The 23,112-nt window shown below is 35.0% G+C and overlaps 1 protein-coding gene across 4 annotated transcripts in view; it reads left to right on the forward strand.

Annotated features, from left to right (window-relative positions):
* LOC143255308 (organic cation/carnitine transporter 2-like) overlaps positions 1-10,931 on the forward strand; it is a 51,221-nt gene extending 40,290 nt beyond the window's left edge. For 3 of the 4 annotated variants that reach the window (XM_076510764.1, XM_076510766.1, XM_076510767.1), the window contains 5 exons: positions 5,406-5,503; positions 7,272-7,486; positions 8,371-8,552; positions 8,856-9,037; positions 10,620-10,931. In XM_076510764.1, the coding sequence (XP_076366879.1) occupies positions 5,406-5,503; positions 7,272-7,486; positions 8,371-8,552; positions 8,856-9,037; positions 10,620-10,656 (714 nt within the window). In that variant the 3' untranslated portion in view covers positions 10,657-10,931. Of the gene's footprint in view, positions 1-5,405; positions 5,504-7,271; positions 7,487-8,370; positions 8,553-8,855; positions 9,056-10,619 lie in introns of all 4 variants that reach the window. The other variant, XM_076510765.1, reaches the window with a different exon arrangement.
* Positions 10,932-23,112: the final 12,181 nt, after the last annotated feature.

Genomic DNA, 23,112 nt, shown 5'->3' on the forward strand with positions numbered 1-23,112 from the left:
AACATTGCATTCGTGTAAATATGTATGAAAACCCATACATGTTATACAGGGTTTGGTATATTTCATATACCTTTTGTATATGTATATTAATTTCAATTATATTACATGACTTAGCAGCATTATGTTGTTTGTAACTATCCTAAGATTATTACCTCACATTAGTCTTTTTTTTCTTGTACATCAATATGAGAGTGCTTTTCTGGCTAAAAGTAGAATTAACTCATAAGTGTAGTATGTGTGTTATAATTTTGTAATGTTCTTTTTTTACAGAAATTATCAGTTTATTACCTAATATCTTCCAAACAGTTTATTACATGAATGCAGTAAATGTAACAGTGCAAACAGTAAGGCATAATGGAAGAAAGAATGACTAGCCTAATTTGCAATTACCATACAAAATCATCACCCTATACCTTTATCATAGGGTGTTCAACTCTTAATCTTAAGGTTGTGGGTTTGGATTGCTATCCCACTAAATATGCTCACCCTTTCAGCCATTGTAGTGTGATGGTTAATCCTACTATTTGTTTGTAAAAGAGTAGCCTTTTGCTGATAAATCAGAGATGGCTAGTGCATATAACCTCGTGTAGCTTTACATGAAATTCAAAACCAACCAAACCAAACTACTCTAAATAAAAATATAAAATTATTTATAAATACATTGTCTTTGTTTAATAAATAACAAGAAACTTCATAAAAATTTCAATCATTCTCTACAAGTTTCCTGTACAAAAACAAATTTCATTTATTACCGTACTAATATATCATGTTTAAATGAAGTACTATGTTATAAAGCAAGTTTTACAAAAAAACAATGTGGCTTGCATTTCTTGCAGAACTTATTTAAAAACATTGCTTCTTTAGATCCCCTAGTACAACACTAATGTTTTTCTTCACTTGAATCATCAAAATCATACTTTTGTTTGTCACAATTTTCATTTACACAGCTGACAAGCAGCAAGAAAAGATTATTATCATGTGTTTATTATATTATCAGTTCATGATGTTCCAAAGCTAAGACAGAGGGCATTACATAACAGGATGTAGGTTCAATGTTCTAATTATGTTATAATATGCCAACCAAACTGCACCTTCTATGGATAGTACCTAAGAGACCTTCCACCCAATATCATGGCATTTCTGTTGAAGTTAAAAAATGTTAATTTATGACACTTGTTTCAAAACTATGTCAATTTGTGATTTAGAAGTATGTGAATTATTCAGTATGTTCACTTTTCACAAATAGAGATGTGTCTATTCAAAGAACACTGAAACCAACCCACCCAAAAAGTTATTTTTAATTTTTAAATATACTTTTAAATAAGTGTTTTATTGAATAAATCCAACTTTGAAATATTTAGTTATATAAAAATTGCGATAAAACAACAACGTTTATTTGTTTGTTTGTTTTGAATTTCGCACGAAGCTACACAAGGGCTATCTGTGCTAGCCGTCCCTAATTTAGTAGTGTAAGACTAGAGGGAAAGCAGCTAGTCACCACCACCCACCGCCAACTCTTGGGCTACTCTTTTACCAACGAATAGTGGGATTGGCCGCACATTATAACGCCCCCACGGCTAAAAGAGCGAGCATATTTGGTGTGACGGAGATGCGAACCCGTGACCCTCAGATTACGAGTCACACGCCTTAACACGCTTGGCTATGCCGGGCCCAGAACGACAAATAAACTGTTATAAACAAATAACCAAACATAGGAGGGGCAGAAAGTGTTCGTGCGTCTACTTTAATGGTCAGTTGTGTAGCCTTTCAGGTGAATTACTTGGCACAACCTCTCCTCATAGCTCTCTATGATCGTTTGACAGTACTCGAGTGGTATTTTCTTCCATTCTTCTTTACAGAAGGCCTCCAACTCTTGCAAGTTTTTCGGATGACGCTGATGAACCCTGATCTTCAACTCATGCCAAACGTTTTCAATTGGGTTGAGATCGGGTGACTGCGATGGCCACTCCAGAACGCTTATATGGTTCCTCTGCAACCAGGTTTGCACATATTTTATTATGTGCTTAGGGTCATTGTCGTGCTGGAAGATCCAACGACGCCCAAGTCGCAAGTTCTGAGCATCATTCTTGATGTAAGTGCCTAATATATCAACGTACTCTTCTTTTTTCATGATTCCGTTGACACGGTGAAGGCTGCCTACACCAGAAGAGCTGAAGGAATCCCATAGCATGATCGAGCCACCTCCTTGTTTAACTGTAGGGACAGTGTTCTTTGGAAGATTTTATTCCCCCCTTCTTACTGAAAATATTGCGAACATTATTGTGGTCGAAAAGCTCGATTTTAGTCTCGTCTGACCAAAGAATACTCTTCCAATAGGTAAAGAGTTTATCTACATGCTTTCTTGCATACCTCAATCGTGCTTCTAAATGAAGAGGCTTAAAATACAGAGTTTTACGAGGACGGCATGCTTTGAACCCAGAACAGCTTAACATGTTCGCAACTACAGAGGTGCTTACTTCAACCCCAGTTTCCCTTACCATTTTGTGTATGTCATTACGTGTTAAACGAGGGTTCCTACTAATTTCTCTGAGAACCTTCCTCTTGGTTCTCTCTGGAATTTTGGTGGGGCGTCCGGAACGAGAGAGGTTATCAGTTGATCCTCTAAGCTTAAACTTTGCAATTATGCTTTGAACAGTAAATTTCGGTATTAAGTTGTGTAGCAATGCCGGAAAAAGACACACGAGACTTTTATTTTACTATAATTCGGTTTTTTAAATCACTGGACAGTTGTTTCCTGTTCGCCATGATGACGAAGCAGATAATGACGGAGACGGCGCTAAATTGCCGGAAGTACATTTTTTGCTGGCTAAATTTCAATAATTATGAACCCAGTGTCTAGTTCTGAAATGGTATAATGTAGTTTATTCGCCAAACTAACAAAATTTTTACGGAAGTATCAGTTTTTTCACACGTTCTGAACTGTACGAACACTTTCTGCTCCTCCTATTTTTGGTTATTTGTTTATAAACAGTTTAGTTGGCGTTTAATTTACATAAACATTTATGTAGATTTGTGTTAGTATAATATTTATAATATATTGTACTTCTATTAGCCTACTCGTGATACCTTTTAAGTTATGAGCAAAAAAGCACTCGGGACGCATGTGTACGAACACTTTCTGTCGTAAGTGTGTTACCTGATAGTTTTGTCTCTGTAACTGATTTGTCCATGTCTTAAAAGCAGGCATAAACCTTGTACAGTTAATATCCATATACATATATAACACACACATACTCATTTATTCATACACCTACATTACCATATACACATATATCAACATAACATGTCATCATATACCATAGTGTTAGACAAACTGCCTCCACGTTGTTTGCCCATCACCATTGTAACCAAAATGGTATACTTCCAACAGCTATGTTCCCATACTGTAATGTCTAGGATCCAATAAACTCAACTTGCTTTTTCAACTTCACAAATAAAGAATGACCAACAATTCAGCCAAATTAAAATTATTTCAGCCAGGATTAATTGTCTTACTCTCCATTACTAGTAATATATATCGACATACAGTCAGACCAGAAAGGCTAACTATAATATTCTTCAATAAAATGCATTTCCTATCCTTTATTACCATAAGTATCATTAGGCAAACTATCACAATAGTTTATGACATTTTACTAGTCAATACACTCATTGTAGTAAGTGTCCTATAACAATAAGTACATCCCAAAGCCCAATAAAACAAGCACTCTTCCACTGAGGCACATAGCTACCTGAATCATATTCTGTATTGAGAAAGAATGTTGTTTCTTCACTGTACATGTGGAAGATGTATGACAAACTACTTAATCTTTACACAAGCTCGGGTGTTTGTATTTTGTTTGCTCGAAGCAATACAGATCTTCATCATTAAAGCTGTTAAATCGGTTCTTGAAGAGCAAAGTACCCAAGTGTTTTCACCATTCAGATGTATTAAAAAGCCTAGTTATTATGCACACTCTTATTTACAGTAACTGCTCTAGACATTTCTTGTGATAACACTGAATGCCTAGGTATTTGGCTCGTCATTTATACGACAAGTTGGGGAAAGCGTGCTGTAAGACATGCTTCGCTAAATAGATTCTAATTGCGAGTTATACCGCTGCCACATATGTACCAACGAATTTCATAAATGTATTCTTTTCTTTCTTTCAGATGAAGTTCCCCCAGAATCCCCGAGAGGATTTCTGCTGCACCGTTATCCTCCCCTTTTTTTCTGTAATCTACTCTCACCCCTGATAAAGGGTCTTCCAAATCCAATAATGTAATACAACAATTTGTCACGCTCTTACTTTCTGAAATTGGCTCCAGTGGTATGACAGTAACTTAGTTCATCGTCCTTGGCTTAAACAATTATTGGATTTAAATATGATAAAATTCAAAGTCGTGTTCGTCATCGTAATTTTCTACTAATATATGTAAACAAGATAATACTGTAATCCTCGACGAAATTTAATAAATTGCAATTAAACAAGACAACTTCCAACATCTTGTGGAATGTGTAACACGAAATTCGGACAGACTTATCAAAGAGATATGTGGTTTACTTAGTTATTAAGTGTAGGTCGTAATAAATTGGTCAATCAATGTGTTTTTATTTTCATGTATAGTTTCTTTATTACAAAACCTTGAAAGAGTTTCACTTCGTGAACGATATGTCAATATTTGAATTGGTTAAACGGAAATGTGAAAAGTCTTTTGATTATAAGAAATCACTTTTATGCATATAATGTATAGATATTTTTAAAGAAGACTGTAGAATTAGAAGGTATCTGAAAGGACGAGAATGTTTGGTTTGAATGAGATTCGAATCCGCGATCCTCGGATTACGAGTCGATCGCCCTAACTACTTGGCCAAACATTTTTGTCATCCTCCCGACGAATAATTATAAGAATTACTAGGTCTAAACAAAACTGTTCATTCACATACGTTGTGGGCATAGCCAGATGGTTAGAATGCTCGTCTATTAATCTGAGGAGCGTGGGTTCGAATTCTTGTCACACCAAACATGGTCGCCCTTTCAGCCGTCAGATGTGACGGTCAATCCCACTAATTCTTAGTAAAAGAGCAGCCCAAGAGTTGGCTGTGGGTGGTGATGACTAGTTGCCTTCCCTCTAGTCTTACACTGTTAAATTAGGGACGGCTAGCGCAGATAGCCCTCATGTAGCTTTGCGCGAAATTCAAAAAGCAAGCAAACTGAATGCCGAGGAAACAAAAGGAGGAAGAGGTCCAATGAATTACCCAAACACCAACAAGGAGAGCGAGCAAATTAAAAAACAGACGAACTAATCACTAACTGAAATATAAAGAACACATGCAGTTTAATCTGTTACTGACTGAAATAAATAATTCAACAATCGCTGTGTAAAATTTAAACTTTGTTCAGTTTGTTACAGAAACTGAAGACGATAGTAAACGAACAGTGTGCGACTTACTGCGATGGAAGAATTTGAGAAGAGTATGTGTATTAACAAATCTAACATGGTGAGTTTTCTTTTTTGATGTTACCCAGGTTAACAGTGTTGGGTTTACGAAGCTGAATTTCGAAACATTTTCCAAGATGAACACAGCGGATATCTCATAGTGGCTTTGTTGTAAAAATAAACAACCAGACAGAAAAGTTAACGACAAAATCTTAAGACTTACACTGCCCTTCCTTAATGTCGCTTGTTATCGAAAAACAAGTTTTAACGACCATACTTAGACCTTCGTAATCATTTAGCGTTTAGTGTGTGCCTTAGAAAAAATATTGGTATAATACTTGGCAAAGTTAGGATTTTGCATACTGTATAAAAACACTCTCTTTGATGAGTCATTCTTGTTGTTGTTGTTTTTTTATTTGGCTTGATAGCTCGCCCTCAGGAGCACAGCGGCATATCTGCTGACTTATAACGCTAGAAATTTTATTTCGATACCCGTGGTGGGCAAAGCACAGATAGTCCATTGTGTAGCTTTGTGTTTAACTTCAGAGAAATTTGATGCCCTCGAACGATTTTTTAAATCTTTTTTCTAGTTATGTTTGAAAACTAGTTTATAAGATGGGATTTGAATATCATACGCGATTAAATAATTTTTATCTATACTCAAGCATCAGATAGGTAACAAATGACAGATTTTTAGTGTATTTTCATATTCAGCAATCGAAGTTCATATCCTGAACCTTTCTTCACATTTTTTTTACTATTGAAGATTTAGTGACAGTTTTAACTTTCTGATTAAGAGTTGCTTTACTTTGCTTCGTGTTAAAAGGTTCTAGCATTTTAATATGGAATTTTTCCCGGGTATGGAAGCTGGAGACAGACACAACGTCACATTTTTCAAGGATATTGATATACCCCTTTCTCCCGCTGGAGATTTGTTCTTTGTGGACTTCATGGAATTAATAATGTTACGAAAACAAATCATATCCACTAATTTGATGGGTATGAAGAGTTGAGTAATGTATGGAGGTCAAGGAGGCACAGAGAAGATCAAGGCTGGTAGTGAAGTTGAAGATAAGCAAGACGACAAACATTCGACAAAGTGTATTGTAACAAACGCCCCGAGAACAAGGTCATTTAGTCTGTGAAGTAATTCGTGATGACGAGAAACACACTTAAAATAAAAATCTATTTCAAGACGGCTGGTATAAGAATTAAAACTTTTATTAAAATAAAGTAGACAACAACGTTTCGAACCTGAAGGTGACCTAAGGAGGTCTAAAAGTTGTTTGCTGCTTTATTTTAATAGAAGTTTTAATACCCATACCATCCGTCTTGAGATACACAGAACCTTCTAGTGGTTGATTCAATACATTTCTGGTTGCATCCTGGACCCGTAAACTAATTTATCACTATAGGTATTCAGTAGATGTTCTTTGTCTTTAAAACTGAATACCCTGTTTAATTTATATTCTGTTGTAAAGATGCGTTTCAACTTATTATCGTTAATGTTCCTTGTAATCATATAAGAAATAGAGCTTAGCCTCCTACGTTTATTCCCACGTCAGTAATTTTGAAGTTTGTCAGGCCCTTCTCGTCACTTTTTGGCCTTCCTCACCCACAATGTGGTGCATGCTTACGTCACTGTACACACCAAAACTGAAGGATTAAATACCCCGTTTGTTGCAATATTAGAAAACTATCAGTTACATCCTAATTAGGCATTACTTCATACGTGATTAATTGTGAAGAAAATATGTCTTAAGCTTTAAGACATACTTGAATAGTATATAATATAGTGTTCAGTTCATTCTTTGTTTCTTCTATGTTAGGTTCTTCACATGTGTATGTTTCACTGGTGGCTACATCTACGCTGCTACTGTTTCGAAAAACCCTTTCCTTATGATCACCATTAATTCTGCATTAGACATAATAGCCAACCTGATAGCAGATCGACTGGCTGACAGATTTGGCCGGAGAATCAGCGTGGTGGTTAGTTGTAGCATCGCATTCGTCACTTACGTAACTACAGGATTTATACCCGATGGTGAGTAACACGATATTACAAGTATAAGATTTTTTTTTACTGAAGAGATTTTTATTTAATAAAGCCATTTATACAAGTAATTCATCTATATCACGAGAACGTTAATTGAAATTCTATTGTCATCCTCCAATAAAATAAAATATTTTGGGCAAAGCTATTGTTTTTCTTTGTTGAGTTTTGAGTTTCGCACAAAGCTACACAAGGGCTATCTGCTCTAGCCGTCCCTAATTTAGCAGCGTAAGACTAAAGGGAAGGCAACCAGTCATCACCACCCACCGCCAACTTTTACCAATGAATAGTGGGATTGACCGTAAAATTATAACGCCCCCACGGCTGAAAGGCAAGCATGTTTGGTGTTACGGAAATTCGAACCCGCGACCCTCAAATTACGAGTTCAGTGTCTTAACCACCTGACCATATCAGGCCTATTGTTTTGGTAGTTGACCAAAATTTACATAATATTATTTCATGATATTGTCAATAATAGAGATGAATAAAATTGATTAATGCAAAATTCGATAACGAAAAGTAACATAAAAATAAATAACTACAGTATATACGCAGTGAAAAGTTATTTGTGGAGTATTTAAAGTATTCCGTTTTCACAAACAGGGTGGGCCATGTACCGACCCCCTCCCACAAAAAATAAATATTATAGTATTTTCTTTATTGCAAAAGCGTGGAAGCCTTCTAATTATGACACAGATCTACAGATATATAACGAGAAAGTGGTTTTATTTGATGGATAATTTAGCCTATGGAAACAGCAGTAAACATCATGTGCGAAGAGTTGATAACTTTTATTATCAGAGTCATATATTTTTATAAATTATTGACCACTACAAATATATTCAACAATATTTGAACTTCAGAACATTTTTTAGGTTATTTTGCAACTCGTTTGGTGACTTTAATGGCTGGAAGACTTGCAGTCACCGTTGGATATAATATCAACTACCTGTATGCAGCTGAAGTTTTTCCCACCGTGGTCCGAACTCAGGCTCTTGCGGTTCGTCAAGCTATGGGTTCCATTGGCAACTTTATAAGCCCCCAAGTCGTGTTGTTGGTACGTTGTATGTGTAGATCTCTAAAACAATGGTTATATTGTGTGCGATCCACTCTTTCTCTCTCTCTCTTTTTTTTGTTCGTGGGATATTTCTTCGAGCTATCTATTGAGAGCCGCTGCTCTAGAACACTGCTAGTAAAGTGACCATTTATCATTATACAAGATTACTATAAAACTTTGATGTAAGGAATGAAGTATTGCTTATATAAAAATAATCCAAAAACCAACATGTTTTTTTTTTTAAGAATAACAAATATGCAACTTTTTAAACAAAGTTTTAACATCGTCTGTTTTATTTTTCAGGGGATATTCGCACATTACCTCCCTTTAACAGTCTTCGGTTCTCTGTCTGGTTTTGCTGCGATTTTAATGGTATTTTTACCTGAAACAGCCAACCGGGAATTACCAGAGAAGCTAGAGGATGGTGAATCACTGGCGAAGGAAGAGCGCAAGTGGAACTGTTGTTATTTTAAAAAACCGACTACGTAGGTTTGATTTGCAAAGTAATTCAGCGAAAGCACATTGATGGATTTATGTAGTGTCAATATACCTGATGGAGCAAGATCACATCTTAAGATAACTTGTAACGTATTATAATTTATTTCGAACGAATCTCCAATTCATTATTTTACGTATGTTAACGTACTACTATTTCATATAACCAGAAATATTAATTTTAATGTAGAAGTTAATTAAATTTATCATATTTTCCAATAAGATTGCTCCACACACAACTTTCTTTCTTAACACAAATATATTTTAATGAGTAAACAAAATATATATATATGTATATAATACTGGTTATTACTAATAACTATTTACAAACTTACAGACAACACTGAGTCTAACATTCGGTCAACAACTGAATATTTTTTCGACAATTCAGGTCCACGACGAACAAAGTTAATCTGAGATGAGATTGTAACGCCTCTCTTAAGCTAGCTAGCTTGGTTTGTTTGTAATTGTAAGAGTGTGAGTCCTGGTAGAAATAATAACGTCAGAAGTAATTTACCGAAGTTGAACGGTTTGCAGTGTTCGAAATATATATATATAAACGTTCCTGGTCAAATTCTTCAGATTTCCAGTTAATAGGTGTTAATCACAATTATAGCTTCCTATGCCTAGAGCGTACTGACTTTAACTGTCCAATAATATTTTTCTTCTGTCTCTCTTCTTCTTCTGAATTTCTTGAATTTTCAACAGTGTTGTTGATTCTTACTCTCAAGAATTTTCTACATATTTCGAGAACATGCGGGAATTTACATAATACACAGTCAAGAATTTTCATCATTCGCCGAAAATAAAACTATACGGAAACAAGTGTAGGTGTTAAAATAAACGTATAACAGTAAATCCATTACAAACTTTAAAGATATATTTGTACTGTTTGCAACTCGCTAGCGTAAAATATGTTTGACAAATTTCTTTTGCATTTAAAATAAATATTCGTGGTAAGTAAAACCAGGATCTTCTTGATTTGTACGACGATTGAAAACTGGGAACTGCCTTTTTCTTAAAATACTGTTATCGTTAGAAATATCTTAACATTATCATATTTTTAAGTATTAACAGTGTTAAATATGTAAATATTTATTATGTTAAATTATTTTAATAAATTTACTGATTAAAGTCCATAGAGAATCAAATAATAAATTAGTTTATTGCTATTAGAACAAAATAATAAAGTGTTTCATTGTCTAATTCCTCCCCGATGGAGCAAAAAAGGACAATTTGTACATTACTTAAATTATTTTCCTAGGTAAAATATCCAATGGTGTTTAACTTCAACCATCAATAAGTTAATTCTACCTAAGTCGAATATATCATTTCTGTAACCTTCACACACACGCAGTTCATGACAAAGGCAGTGTATTTAACTATATATAATTAACTAGAAGTATGTCCTGTATAAATAAGGAAAGAAAATGACAACGACTATGAACCTAATCATTTGATAAAACAACAAAAAACATTATATTAGGCTTTAGATATTTTAAACACTTTGTCATTTTGGGAATATTTAAGTACTGATACATCTTGGAGAGTAATATTTTATTTTTCTTTCAGGTATGCTGTGAAGAGAGAGCAAAATGTTACATCATGAGCCTTAAAAATAAAGGTTTTTCAAAATAAAACAGAATGAACAAATTTGCGAAACGAAAATATAACAGTTTCTAAAATTTTCCTTAGACTTGTTATCGTAGATTTAAAAAGACAGTCGATTTTTATGTTCCTTTTTAATAAATACATAGATAATCATTCACTGGAGTGGTGTTATATAGTGTTGTTAAGCATTATACTAACTAATCTGACATTTATTTTCTAATTTGTATTTTAACGACATGGATTGTATCTCAGAAATAAAACTTAAGGGGCAAATGTCTCATTATTTTTCTATGTTTAAAGATACTTAAAGCTTGTACCAATTAACGAAACTAAATGAAATAATAAGTTACACACTTTGCACGTAGGAGACGAATATGTTTGGAAAAAATCTTACGTAATATAAAAATTGTCTGTTGATTCATTTCCATATTGTGATAAGGCTGAAGAAATAATATTCTCTGTTGGATAATATTAGACACTTATAAAGAAGGAAGGTTATCTAAAGAAGGAAGGTTATCTAAAGAAGGAAGGTTATCTAAAGAAGGAAGGTTATCTTATAAAGAAGGAAGGTTATCTTATAAAGAAGGAAGGTTATCTAAAGAAGGAAGGTTATCTAAAGAAGGAAGGTTATCTAAAGAAGGAAGGTTATCTAAAGAAGGAAGGTTATCTAAAGAAGGAAGGTTATCTTATAAAGAAGGAAGGTTATCTAAAGAAGGAAGGTTATCTAAAGAAGGAAGGTTATCTTGCGAAAGTGCTCATCTTTCTTTTCTCATACTTAATAATTGCTTGTCTTTGGAAAAAGCCCCAACCAACATGTTCTACTAGAGCTTTCGCCCATATAGTTTCGACGTTTTACAAATTGGTGTGAATAATATTCAAAATACGTAATCCACCTAGTTACCTCTGGTATTTCTTTATTTTCTCTATAAGTAGCAATATTGGTAAAGGTCCGGCATGGCCGGGTGGTTAGGGAGCTTAACACAAAATCTGAGGTTCACAAGATCGAATCACTGCAACATCAATAATGCTCATCCTTTCACCCGTGAGGGCGTTATAACGTAACGGTCAATCCCACTATTCGTTTGTAAAAAGTAGCTCAAGAGTTGGCGGTGGGTGGTGCTTATTAGCTGCCTTCCTTTAGTCTTACACTCCTAAATTAGTGACGGCTAGCACAGAGAGCCCTTGTGTAGCTTTGTGTGAAAATCAAAAACAAAATAATAAAACAGTATTGTTAACTGAACTAGAAACATCGTATCGTTAAAGGTGCGCAGTAATTTATTGCAAAAATAACACAAGCCTCGATTGATAGCTGTACTTGTTTCTATGGCGGTGCTTATCCTGCCATTAACAGGAAAAGCCGAAAGTCAACATTAAAAATGTTTATATACCGTTATTACCTACATGTAAGCAGCTAAATACAATTCAGAACATTCACCTGCAGCGCCACAAACATTTCGATTTCCAAAAACTAATTTGTGTAAACAAACTGGAACAGAACAATACTTTTGTTATTGTTGTTTCCCTGTTTCTAATGCTTCTCCAATATCTAATTAATCATTGTAGTAAACCGTATTAACAGTCAATAAAATAAGCCGAATTTACCACATTTTCGGCTAATGCAGGTACGTTCAGTTTTTATTTCACTATTACATCGTGTTTTTTATATCACATAGAGCTATCTGCTGAGTTCAAAGAATGTCCTACCCATAGCACAGCGGGTTTTGATACTTGTCATCAGAAGAACACCGACAGTCTTTTGTGTAGCTTAACAAGAAACAACAATCTACCAAGAGAAAACGATACTTTATTATTACCATTGTATATTATAATTTTAATTTAAAAGAATATACAGCGGTAATAATAAAGTATCGTTAGAATATTTAAATTCCACGACTATGTAGAATTATATTAATGCTACATTTATAGTTTAGTTATATTTTATTTTTTAATCCACTAAAGAACTATATTTCAACATCCAACCCCTCATCCTTTCGTGGGAGAATGAAGCAGACCAAAGTAAGGGATCACTAGGCTCTAGTGACATAATGTGTGGGTTTATCCCATACTATCGCTAAGGCCGGACCAGGTCACGGTCACCGAGAAACGCTGCTTGCTGATGGGGCTATGGGTGACCTGGCAAGCCGATAGTGGATATTCAAAATGCCCAAATTAATTAAAGGACATTCAAACTAACAGACCAAAAGGAATACGGCTAGCTAGAGATTAGAGTGCATGTCATTCACGTTTGTAAACTTACATACACAATTTTATTGAACTATTATTTTATGAATGTATGTCAAATACACTGGTATCAAGTTGAAGATTTCAATTCAACTTCTAGCATTATACGTTAGTTAATTTCTTTATTTGAAAGTAAATATTTTAAAAAATGCTAAATATCAATCATTGTGTATCACACTGATACGTCATTTTGTGGTTTGGGTCACATTACAGTTTATGACACCCGCAACACAACGTCTTCAGTTTCACGCAAATTATAAACTCAAATTTCCGATACCGGCAGCTAGACTATAAAATAACATTCTGTTTTTTCTGTTTGCTGAGATATCATCATATTTATCGAATCCAACATATTAATCCCGCCCAACACTTTACCATTTGAATAGACTTGTTTATCTACGCCTGCATTTTTATACTTATAATCGAAATCTCTACATTTCATCTGCGTAATTCTATTAATCTTTCTAAGTTATTTACGATAGAAAAACTCTTATATTATTGGAAAATTTGAAGTGTTATATTTTCCAAACAGAAATTGTATATTTTAGTTATTATATATATTTTAGTATTTCTTACCGTCTTTGTAAAATGAATGTACACACCGAATGCGTTTCGCTGATGTTTGATGTTCTAAGGTCCTGCAACGCTGCATTAACTGCGGGTATAAAATAGTTCCCATCATTAGCTCTGAACTATGATCTGCCAACTACATGTGGCCTTTGTATTTCAAAACCAAATTTGACTGTCACATTGTTAACTTCGAAAAACAAATATAAATTCTGTATTACTGCTGTTCTTGATTTATTGTATAACATATAGGACAGAATCCATTAACTCTGGTGCAGTTATCATATTATTTCCTTTTTCTCGAAGGACTAGTGACGAATGTTGAATTGTCAAATGATTCAGAATGCAAAGACCAGTCACGAAATCAGACTTGGTGATTCTGTTCAGTTATTGCTTAGCCTTATAACTGGTTTGTACATCTTGCTATGTTGACATACTCTCAAAGGATAAGGCTAGTGTTGGCTACTACTCTCAAAAACATCCATCTTTTACATTTCTCTTAACAAAATGCATACTGTTGTTGTTTTCTTTTTCTGTAAGACTTTACTGTACTTGTTCTTTTGACATGAAGAAGCAGTTCTGCACGTTTTGGGCTATCTGCACGAATACAATAGCATCTTTTATTGTACTCTGTGCATTTGAAACAGAGTCCACAAGTAGTCTGCATGCAGTGTTATCTCCTTCGCATGTGCTACCATACCAATCCTTATGTTTGACACAGATGTCACCCTTTAAATTATAGCACTGCGCAAATAGTGTCAGATATACAATAGCAGTTTAGTATTAGTACAATTAGTGATGCCATATTTAACGATTATTTGACCTTCATAACAAGTGTTGAAAGTAATTATTTTAAGGGCGATAGTTATGACAAATTTCGTTGCCTAATTTTATAAGAGTCGCACATTGTGTGTGTATTTCAGTTGTTGTAACTAGATGTCATATTACTCGTACTTTTTTTTTCTCGTTGCCTTACAGTGAGTAATATTACATCTTAGAGTCTCGTAGTTTGAAGTTTTACAGTCTCGTATACATATATATAGGCAACTTAGTTTAGTAAAAATAAGTTAAGTCAGAAAATGTTAGTAAAAGTGAAGGGTGGTATTTTAAAGTCCTGTGTGGACTTTTGACATAAAACTCAATTTTGTAAAGCTCTTTATAGAACTGTTCTAACCAATGGGGCACCATAAGTGTTTGCTTGTTTTGTTTTTCAATTTCACGCAAAGCTACATATGCACTAAACATTCCTAATTTAGCAGTGTAAGACTAGGGGGAAGGCAGCTGGTTATCACCACCCACTGCCAACCCTTGAGCTACTCTTTTACCAACGAATCGTGGGATTGACCGTCACATTATAACGCCCGAGCATGTTTGTTGTAACGGGACTCGAACCCCCAACCCTCAGATTACGAGCCGAGTGCCTTAACCACGTGGCCATGCCGCTACCATAAGTGAAATTATCACTTATTATATATATATAGTGTGGTAACAAGAGAAAAGGAGAAATATTTAGTTTTAGATACAGTTGTAATATCGTATGTCGTGAACAGTTTCTGGACATACGTTTCACTTGTTTTGAATATTTACTTTAGAACAAGTGGATTGTATGCTTTCAGTTTATTTTTTCGAATTTATCGCTAAATAGTCGTACATATCAATTGTAAAGAATTCAGGCTTATATAAATCTTAACATTTGGTGATACAGCCAGCCAGCCATCGGAGATGAAATAAGACGTGAACGACAATGGAAATAAGTAGGCCTGTGTACGTACAACAGTAGTGGTGGCGAAAATAATATAGAAATTATAATCAGACCATAAAATTATGTCAAAAGATTTAGTAAGTAACTTGAAAGAGGCGAGTGACTTGGGCTAAAAGATAGCAAACGATGAAAGTTTATTAAACAAGAACAAGAGTTATAGATAGAAGAGTAGGAGCGAGAGGGAAAAAAGACTGAAAGAAGAGAAATAGAGATTAAAAACAGATTGAGATTTTATAGCTCGCCCAATAGAAAGATGAAGGACCAAAGATTGACAATGCGGTCAGGGCCAGCTGTCCAGGTTTAATGAACAAAAAAAAATATGGATACTTTCTCGAAGAGATATGAAAGATTCGCCAAACTTAAAAAGTGAGATAAATGTGCCTGATCAGTTTGTCTTAGCTCACTTTTCACAGAAGAAGGCCAGCAAATATTTGCAAGTTTGACGTCAAAAGATGCCATGGACTATGAGAGGTCAAAAAATGGTCTTGCTGAAGTGTTGTGGACTTAACAAAGAAAGTTTCATCGGAAGTTCAGAGGTGTTAAACCTGAAATTGGAGAAATGCATTTTAGTTTGTGACACATCTGCAGTGAAACTTCACAAGATGTACTGGCATGAATAAGTGTGAAAATAGTTTTGAGGGGCATGCAGATCTACAAATACGTGAACATCCATAATCACATGTTCAACTGACATGCCACTGTTCCCAAATGAAGGAGCACCAAGAAACGTGGACGAGATGATCAAGCCAGCAGAACAGTAAGGAAGTTCAAGAATAATCATTACACTTGAAACCAGTGATGTTTGAACAGAAGCAGGAATCCACCAAGGTGATAGGAGGTTAACAGACAAAATGGTGAAGAGAGGCTATATTTATTACAAAATAGTACACATTGTATCTCCAACAAGCAGCGGCAGAAATCTCAGCAAAAAGCAGAACTTTTATTGTGTTAGCTGCCAGAAGAAATAGTATCAAGTAAACTTTAAGTCAGAAAATGTTAAGTTAATGTAAGTGAAGTAAGACGGTCAATATTTTAAAGTGAGTTTCACAGTTTAACAAATATAAGAAGAAGAATTGTTCTTGTAAAAGGATTTTTTGAAGTAACTGAACCAGCCTGTATGGACTTTTGACGTAAAAAACAATTATTTAAAGTTCTGCGAACGTTAATTTTCAAATTAGACATATGAGCTCTTTACAGCAATCATTTAATTATCAAATGCCTGTTTTAAACGAAAAATCATTTTATTTGTTATTTTCTAAACCGAATCGGGATCTCTGTACTTGTTCGGCAGATTTGACCGATCTCGTGACTACTGTAAGAAAAAAGAAAGAGAAAATAAGTGTAAATTACGCTTTTTACGTTCTACAATGATAACACATTATAACTCTAAAACTCAAATTTTGGGGTCTGGCATGGCCAGGTGGATAAGGCACTCGACTCTTAATCCTCATCACACCAAACATTCTCGCCCTTTCAGCCGTGGGGCGTTATTACGTGACATTCAATTCCACTATTCGTTGGTAAAAGAGTAGCCCAAAAGTTGACGGTAGGTTATCATGACTAGCTGCCTTCCCTCTTGTCTTACTGCTAAATTAGGGACGGCTAGCGCAGATAACCATCTTGTAGCTTTGCACAAAATCCAAAACAAATCAAACCCAAATTTTTAGTCTAAATATTTTAATTATCATAACATTATATATATATATATATTATTTTTATTATATTGATCTTTCTGTCTTTGCTGGCTAGCATCACAAAAGTTACAATGACGCAGCGCACGTGCACTCATGTTACCCTATCTAATAATATATAACTGACATTTACAAAGTGACCTGTATTGACTGTGTTTTAGTGGACTAGTAATAGTATTTTGTAAAATACAATTATATTTCAGATATAATGCATGATACGTATATACGTTGTTACTATTTACAAATAAATTTTTAACTTATTTTTCTTAAAACATAAAACAGTAAATAAATATGTAGAGAAAACAATTATATCATCTACTGTTCTAATGTATTGCATAGACGACTGGTTTGAGTATTAAAAACGTTAAGTTAAAGCACAAAAACAACGCTTAATACCCCCACCAGCCAGGCCCGGCATGGCCAGGTGGGTTAAGGCGTTCGTTTTGAAATCTCAGGGTCGCGGGTTCGAATCCCGTCGTATCCAATATACTCCTCCTTTCAGCCGTGGGAGAATTATAATGTGAGGTCAATCCCACTATTCGTTGGTAAAAGAGTAACCCGAGAGTTGGCGGTGGGTGGTGATAACGAACTGTCTTCCCCTACAAGCTGTTTATGGAATACATTTTTACATCAAGTGGGTTCCAGTTACGTCAACCTTTCTACTCGATTGCTGTTTGCGGTAGGTTGTTAAGCTTTTTCAAATTTCGTACGTAAATGATACAAAACGAAATAATTTTTTAATATTCTGTATATACTTTTGAAACATCCAAAATTCATAAATAATTCTATCGATACCATAGAATTCCACTGTAATTTATCAAGCTTAGTAACTAAGCAGTATCTGAGTGTGAAAAATGTAATATTTCAAACAGCGTAAAAACTCAACATATCTTCTTGAAGTCTTTTTTTGAAAGAAATAGATCATGACTGACACTTCAACGTGGCTGACTTTGTTTACTTGTTTTGAATTTCGCGCAAAGCTATACAATGCTTATCTGCGTTAGCCGTCCCTAATTTAGCAGTGTACAACTAGAAGGAAGACAGCTAAGTATCACTACCCACCGACAGCTCTTGGACTACACTTTTACCAAAGAACAGTGGAAATGATCATAGCTTTATAAAGCTTCCACGGCTGGAAGGGCGAGCATGTTTGGTATGACAAGTTCGAAACTCGCGACCTTCAAATTACCAGTCAAGCGTCCTAACCATCTGGCCATGCCAGGCAGTCAAAATGACTGTGAAAAACTAATAAGGGAATTTTCTGAGCTTTCGATTGATTATTCACATATCATATATAAAAGTTATTGTATATAAGCCGTTTCCAAAAATTGAAAGAGGTGAGTGGAGCCATTGTGTTTGATTCGGTACTTGAGCAATATTTCAGCAAGTAAAAAGACAAGAAGTTATTATTTCATATTCTAAATTGTCAGTATCTGTAATTTGTGTTCCTAATTCTTAAGAAATTTTTGACTTTATATTTTGATATCACAAACATCTAATTTCAAATGTTGCTGCATTCAACATACTATGTAACACAAAAAAATCAATACTTAGGTGTTTTTTGTTTTAATATCTACTTTTAAATTAATAAATTAACTAACGTATAATACTAAAATTAAATTATAACTATAATTTTATACCAAATTTATAAACATAAATTTAGATAAAACTGTGATATTCTATAGCCTAAAAAAATGTTTGTATATGCGTTTGACTTGTTCTTAGTATATTTTTCAAAACAAATGGATTGTATATTGTCCATTTGTCGTTAGAATGTATTGCTAACAAGCCACAAACAGCTGCTGTAAAGAATTCAGGCCCTTATGAAACTTGACAACCAGTTCTGCAGTTTCTAGACCTAAATGTTGCAGCTTACCCTTAATCACAGATGCTAGCTTTTCACCAGCCACTTGAAATCGTAATTCAGCTCCTGCATCATTTGTCAATTTACGAATATCATGCAAAACATCCAATAAACCGATTGTATCTTCTATCACTACAATAGTACTGTTTTATTTTGAAATACAATGTACGTCTAATGTCATTTGTTTTTTATTGGTTTGCCTGCAGTTTCATCTGCCATTAGTGTCCATGTTTTTAATTATTGTTGCAATGTTTAGAAGTAACTCATTTTGAATTATTTTGGTATTTCACAATGTAGTCTACTTGGTTACACGTTAGCATTGTAGATTCTTTTCACCACATAGAAACATGAGAAATTTGACATTATTCTATAAAGGAAATGAATCATTTGAATCTATTAAACCGTCATCACAATGCCCTCGCAATTGAAGATTCTAGATAGCAGTAAATTTAATAATTTCAACAATGGAACTAAGACTTGCCTGTACATTGGATTTGTTTTAATTTCATTGTTTCCAGTTGAAGATATACTCGAGCTTTAGATTTTTTGTCTCGCAGAATGAACTCTGCCAATCAGATCAGAGAATTTATCAAGTGAACGAGCTACCATCTCCTACTGAGAAGAGAACACATATTCTACATCAAAGCCAAATACAATAGCACATCCACCATATCACGATACTTTTAATCACCCGTAACACGTAAGGTGATCCATATAAAGCCTTTCTGAACATTTTATACCTTCTTTTGTGATATAAAAATGAAATCACTATTTTCCAAAGCATACGACCGACTCTGCATTGTAGCTAAATTTTCGGCATTACCAAACTGCTTGACTCTGTCTAGTACAAAGCCAAAGTCAGTGCAAGGAATTATGCTTGATACGAGTTCATTCTGTTTAGGCAGAACAAAAACTTTTTTGGACTTTTTAAAAACAATTTCATCAGAATGTAGAACAATATTAGATGTCTCTTCAGACGTACATAGCAAACTAATAATTTTTGTTGCAACTACTATTAGTTTCTAGTTGCAAAACAATGGGAGTCGCTATTGTTAATTAGTGTACCAGTAATTAGGCAAGAAGTTTGTATGCTACTTGTTGTTGGTTGTCGCTGATTTTTGTGGATTACTGTCACACTGAAGCAAGAAAAATTGACGAACTGGCACAGAACTTGTGGCATATTCTGGTGGTAGTCGTTCTTCTGTGCTGTGCCTCAAATAGTTTTCACTTTCGGTCATTTGTAGAAGACACGTTGTGTTCTGTATCAATGGCGCAGAGGTATGCCTTATAGATTTACAATGCAAGAAATCGGTTTTCAATACCCGTGATTAGCAGCGTACAGATAGCCCATTGTGTAGCTTTGTGCTTAACTAGAAACAAACAAATCAATTGGTCTGAGCTACAAAATAATACAGTGCTGCCTCAGTTCTCGAACTTAATCTGTTCCAGAAGGCTGTTCAAAAACCGAATCAATTTTACCCATAAGAAATACTGTAAATTAAATTAATCCATTAGAGATATCCAAAAATTACGCATTATGATGCATTTTAAGTACAAATATTGCTTATTTATACCTGTATAATAATTCTTACATGCATCACAACCACAAAAGCTATAAACACAATAAAAAAACAATAATTGAAGATTTAACTGCACTTTACCTGTGCTGAGGAGAGCTGATGGCGTATGTGAAAGGTGGTGAGGAACATGGATAATAGGAGGTTATTATTGTTTGGAAGGGGAGTTACCTTCCATAAAAACGTCAGGTAACTCTCCTTCTGGAGTTCTTTCTCTTTTCTGTCTCTAAGCACCGCTACAACCTGCTTGAGACTCACTGGACCTATTTCTCACTAAAAACTTGTCTAATGAGGTTTATTTCTGTCTGCATTTTAAAATGTTTCTGAAGTAAGACATGGCATTGTCATTGAAAAGGTTTATACTGCGGTTTGCTACGGCTTTGTCAGGGTGAAATTTTTCCACAAAACTTTGTAACTCTCCCCATTTTACACAAATTTCCTTGATTAGTGAACTAGGAACACCCTCCCTTCCCTCCTCCTCATCTGAAGACACTTCCTCTGTTGCCTTCTGTTGCTGCTCCTTCTGAAAGTTTTCCGTGGTGAGCTCAGTGTTGTGGTCTTCCACCAACTCCTCCACATCATCACCACTCACATTCAAGCCCATACATTTGCCTAGTGAAACAACATCCTCGACAACAGGCTCAGCCTTAAAGCCTTCAAAGTATCTATCTGCTACTGAGTCTGGCCACAATTTCTTCCAGACTGAGTTCATGGTCCTCAAAGACACTTCCCTCCAGGCTTTGTCTATGTTCCTCAAGCAATGGAGGATATTAAAGTGATTTTTCCAGAACTCTCTAAGGGTTAACTCTGTATCAGAGGTCACTTCTTCAAAGCACCTTTGAAACAGTACTTTGGTGTAGAGTTTCTTAAAGTTCGATATGACCTACTGGCCCATAGGCTGAATAAGAGGAGTCGTGTTAGAGGGCAAGAGCTTCACCATAACGAAATTGTACTCCTCCAACAACCCGTCCTCCAAGCGTGGTGGGTGAGCAGGTGCATTGTCCATCACAAGAAGGGCCTTGAGTTGCAACTGTTTTTCTGTGAGGTAATTCTTTACACTTGGGACAAACGTTTCATGGACCCACTCTATAAAAAATTGCTTGGTTGCCCATGCTTTACTATTAGCCCTCCACGACATTTAGTTTACTTTTCAGGACATTATTTTTCTTAAAAACGCTCGGGTTCTCAGAATGGTACACAAACAAAGGCTTAAGTTTTAAGTCCCCACTTGCATTACTACATAACAATAGAGTTAGCCTGTCCTTCATTGGCTTGTGTCCTAGCAGTGACTTCTCCTCTTTGGTGATGTAGGCCCTCTTTGACATTTTCTTCCAAAAGAGCCCTGTCTCATCACAGTTGATCACTTGTTGGGGAATAAAACCCTCAGCTTCTACATAGCCCTTAAATTCCCTAACAAATTTATCAGCAGCGTCTTTGTTAGAACTGGCACCCTCCCAATGTCTCACCACACTATGTGCGCCACTTCTCTTCCTAAATTTTTTAAACAACCCCTACTAGCCTTAAAAGCATCATTTGTATCAGCACTCGTTCCAGGGTTGTTTTTCAGTAGGTCAGCATGCAACTGCTTTGCTTTCTCACAAATGATGGTCTCAGAAATGCTATTACCAGCTGTTTTTCGTTTACCCAAATCAACAAGTTTTTCTACCTCTTCTATTGTTTGTGTTCTTTGTTTTGTAAGAACTGTCACTTCTTTTGCAACATCAGCTCCCTTTGATGACCTCTTTATTTTTCAGTATGGTGCAGACTGTAGACTTCCCCATACCAAACTGTGTAGCAAGATCAGACACGCGAATACCACTCTCATACTTCGCTATGAGATATTTTTTCACCTCTGTTGTGGCTCTAAGAACTTTTCTTTTTGGTTTGCTGCTTTCAATATCTTTCTTTGATCCCATGGTGGCTTATTTAGTCAGAATATTTAGAAAAACAATAAAAAATAAAAACGAGAACGTTCACAGCAGATTTTAGCGGGGGTGTGGACTGAGCGACAGGTGCGGGTAAAATGTTTTGGGCAAGCTTGGCGTGGGCCGAAAATGGGCGAAGGGTCGTTCGGGTCATCAGTAGGGTTATTTCGGGGTTTCGGACAACAATAGCTTGGTTCGGGAACCGAGTTTATGTTCGACAACCGAGGCATTTTTTTCTCAAAACAATATGTTCGAAAATCGAATTGTTTGAGAACCGAAGTACCACTGTATTTCAAATAATGTAATTGTAATATTATATTTGAAGTTTAAAATATATATGTATATTCGTGTAATGTATTTACCTCTGAGACATTAAATCTAAAACTACTGAAATATTGCAGGTTTACAATTAGATAATTTTAATTAATAGAGCGTTTTTGTAACCCTGGGTAGACAATATTTGTTTCACTTTATTGTACATAAATCAATATCGATAGATTAAACAGAAAATTTATCGTAAAACATATTTTTAATATTGGAATATCAGTAGACGTAATAATTCCATAAAATATATCTATTTCATCTTTGCATTAATTTTTAAATACACACCTTACGTATTCGTAAAAGGTAACGTTTTTGGTTTTGTGACTTGTCTGAGGTCGAAATATGATTCTGTCATTGACCAAGTTGATGATAGCTTCGAATTTCAAAATTCATTCATTTGTTATTTTTTCGTAGCTTATAGATAATGCATAACTATTAATATTTATTAATGCAGCCTGGCTAGAAATGTCTCATAGGAAATACCATTTGGGTCTCCTCTTTAA

The sequence above is a fragment of the Tachypleus tridentatus genome, chromosome 7 (assembly GCF_004210375.1).
Source record: "Tachypleus tridentatus isolate NWPU-2018 chromosome 7, ASM421037v1, whole genome shotgun sequence".
In the NCBI taxonomy this organism is placed as follows: domain Eukaryota; kingdom Metazoa; phylum Arthropoda; class Merostomata; order Xiphosura; family Limulidae; genus Tachypleus; species Tachypleus tridentatus.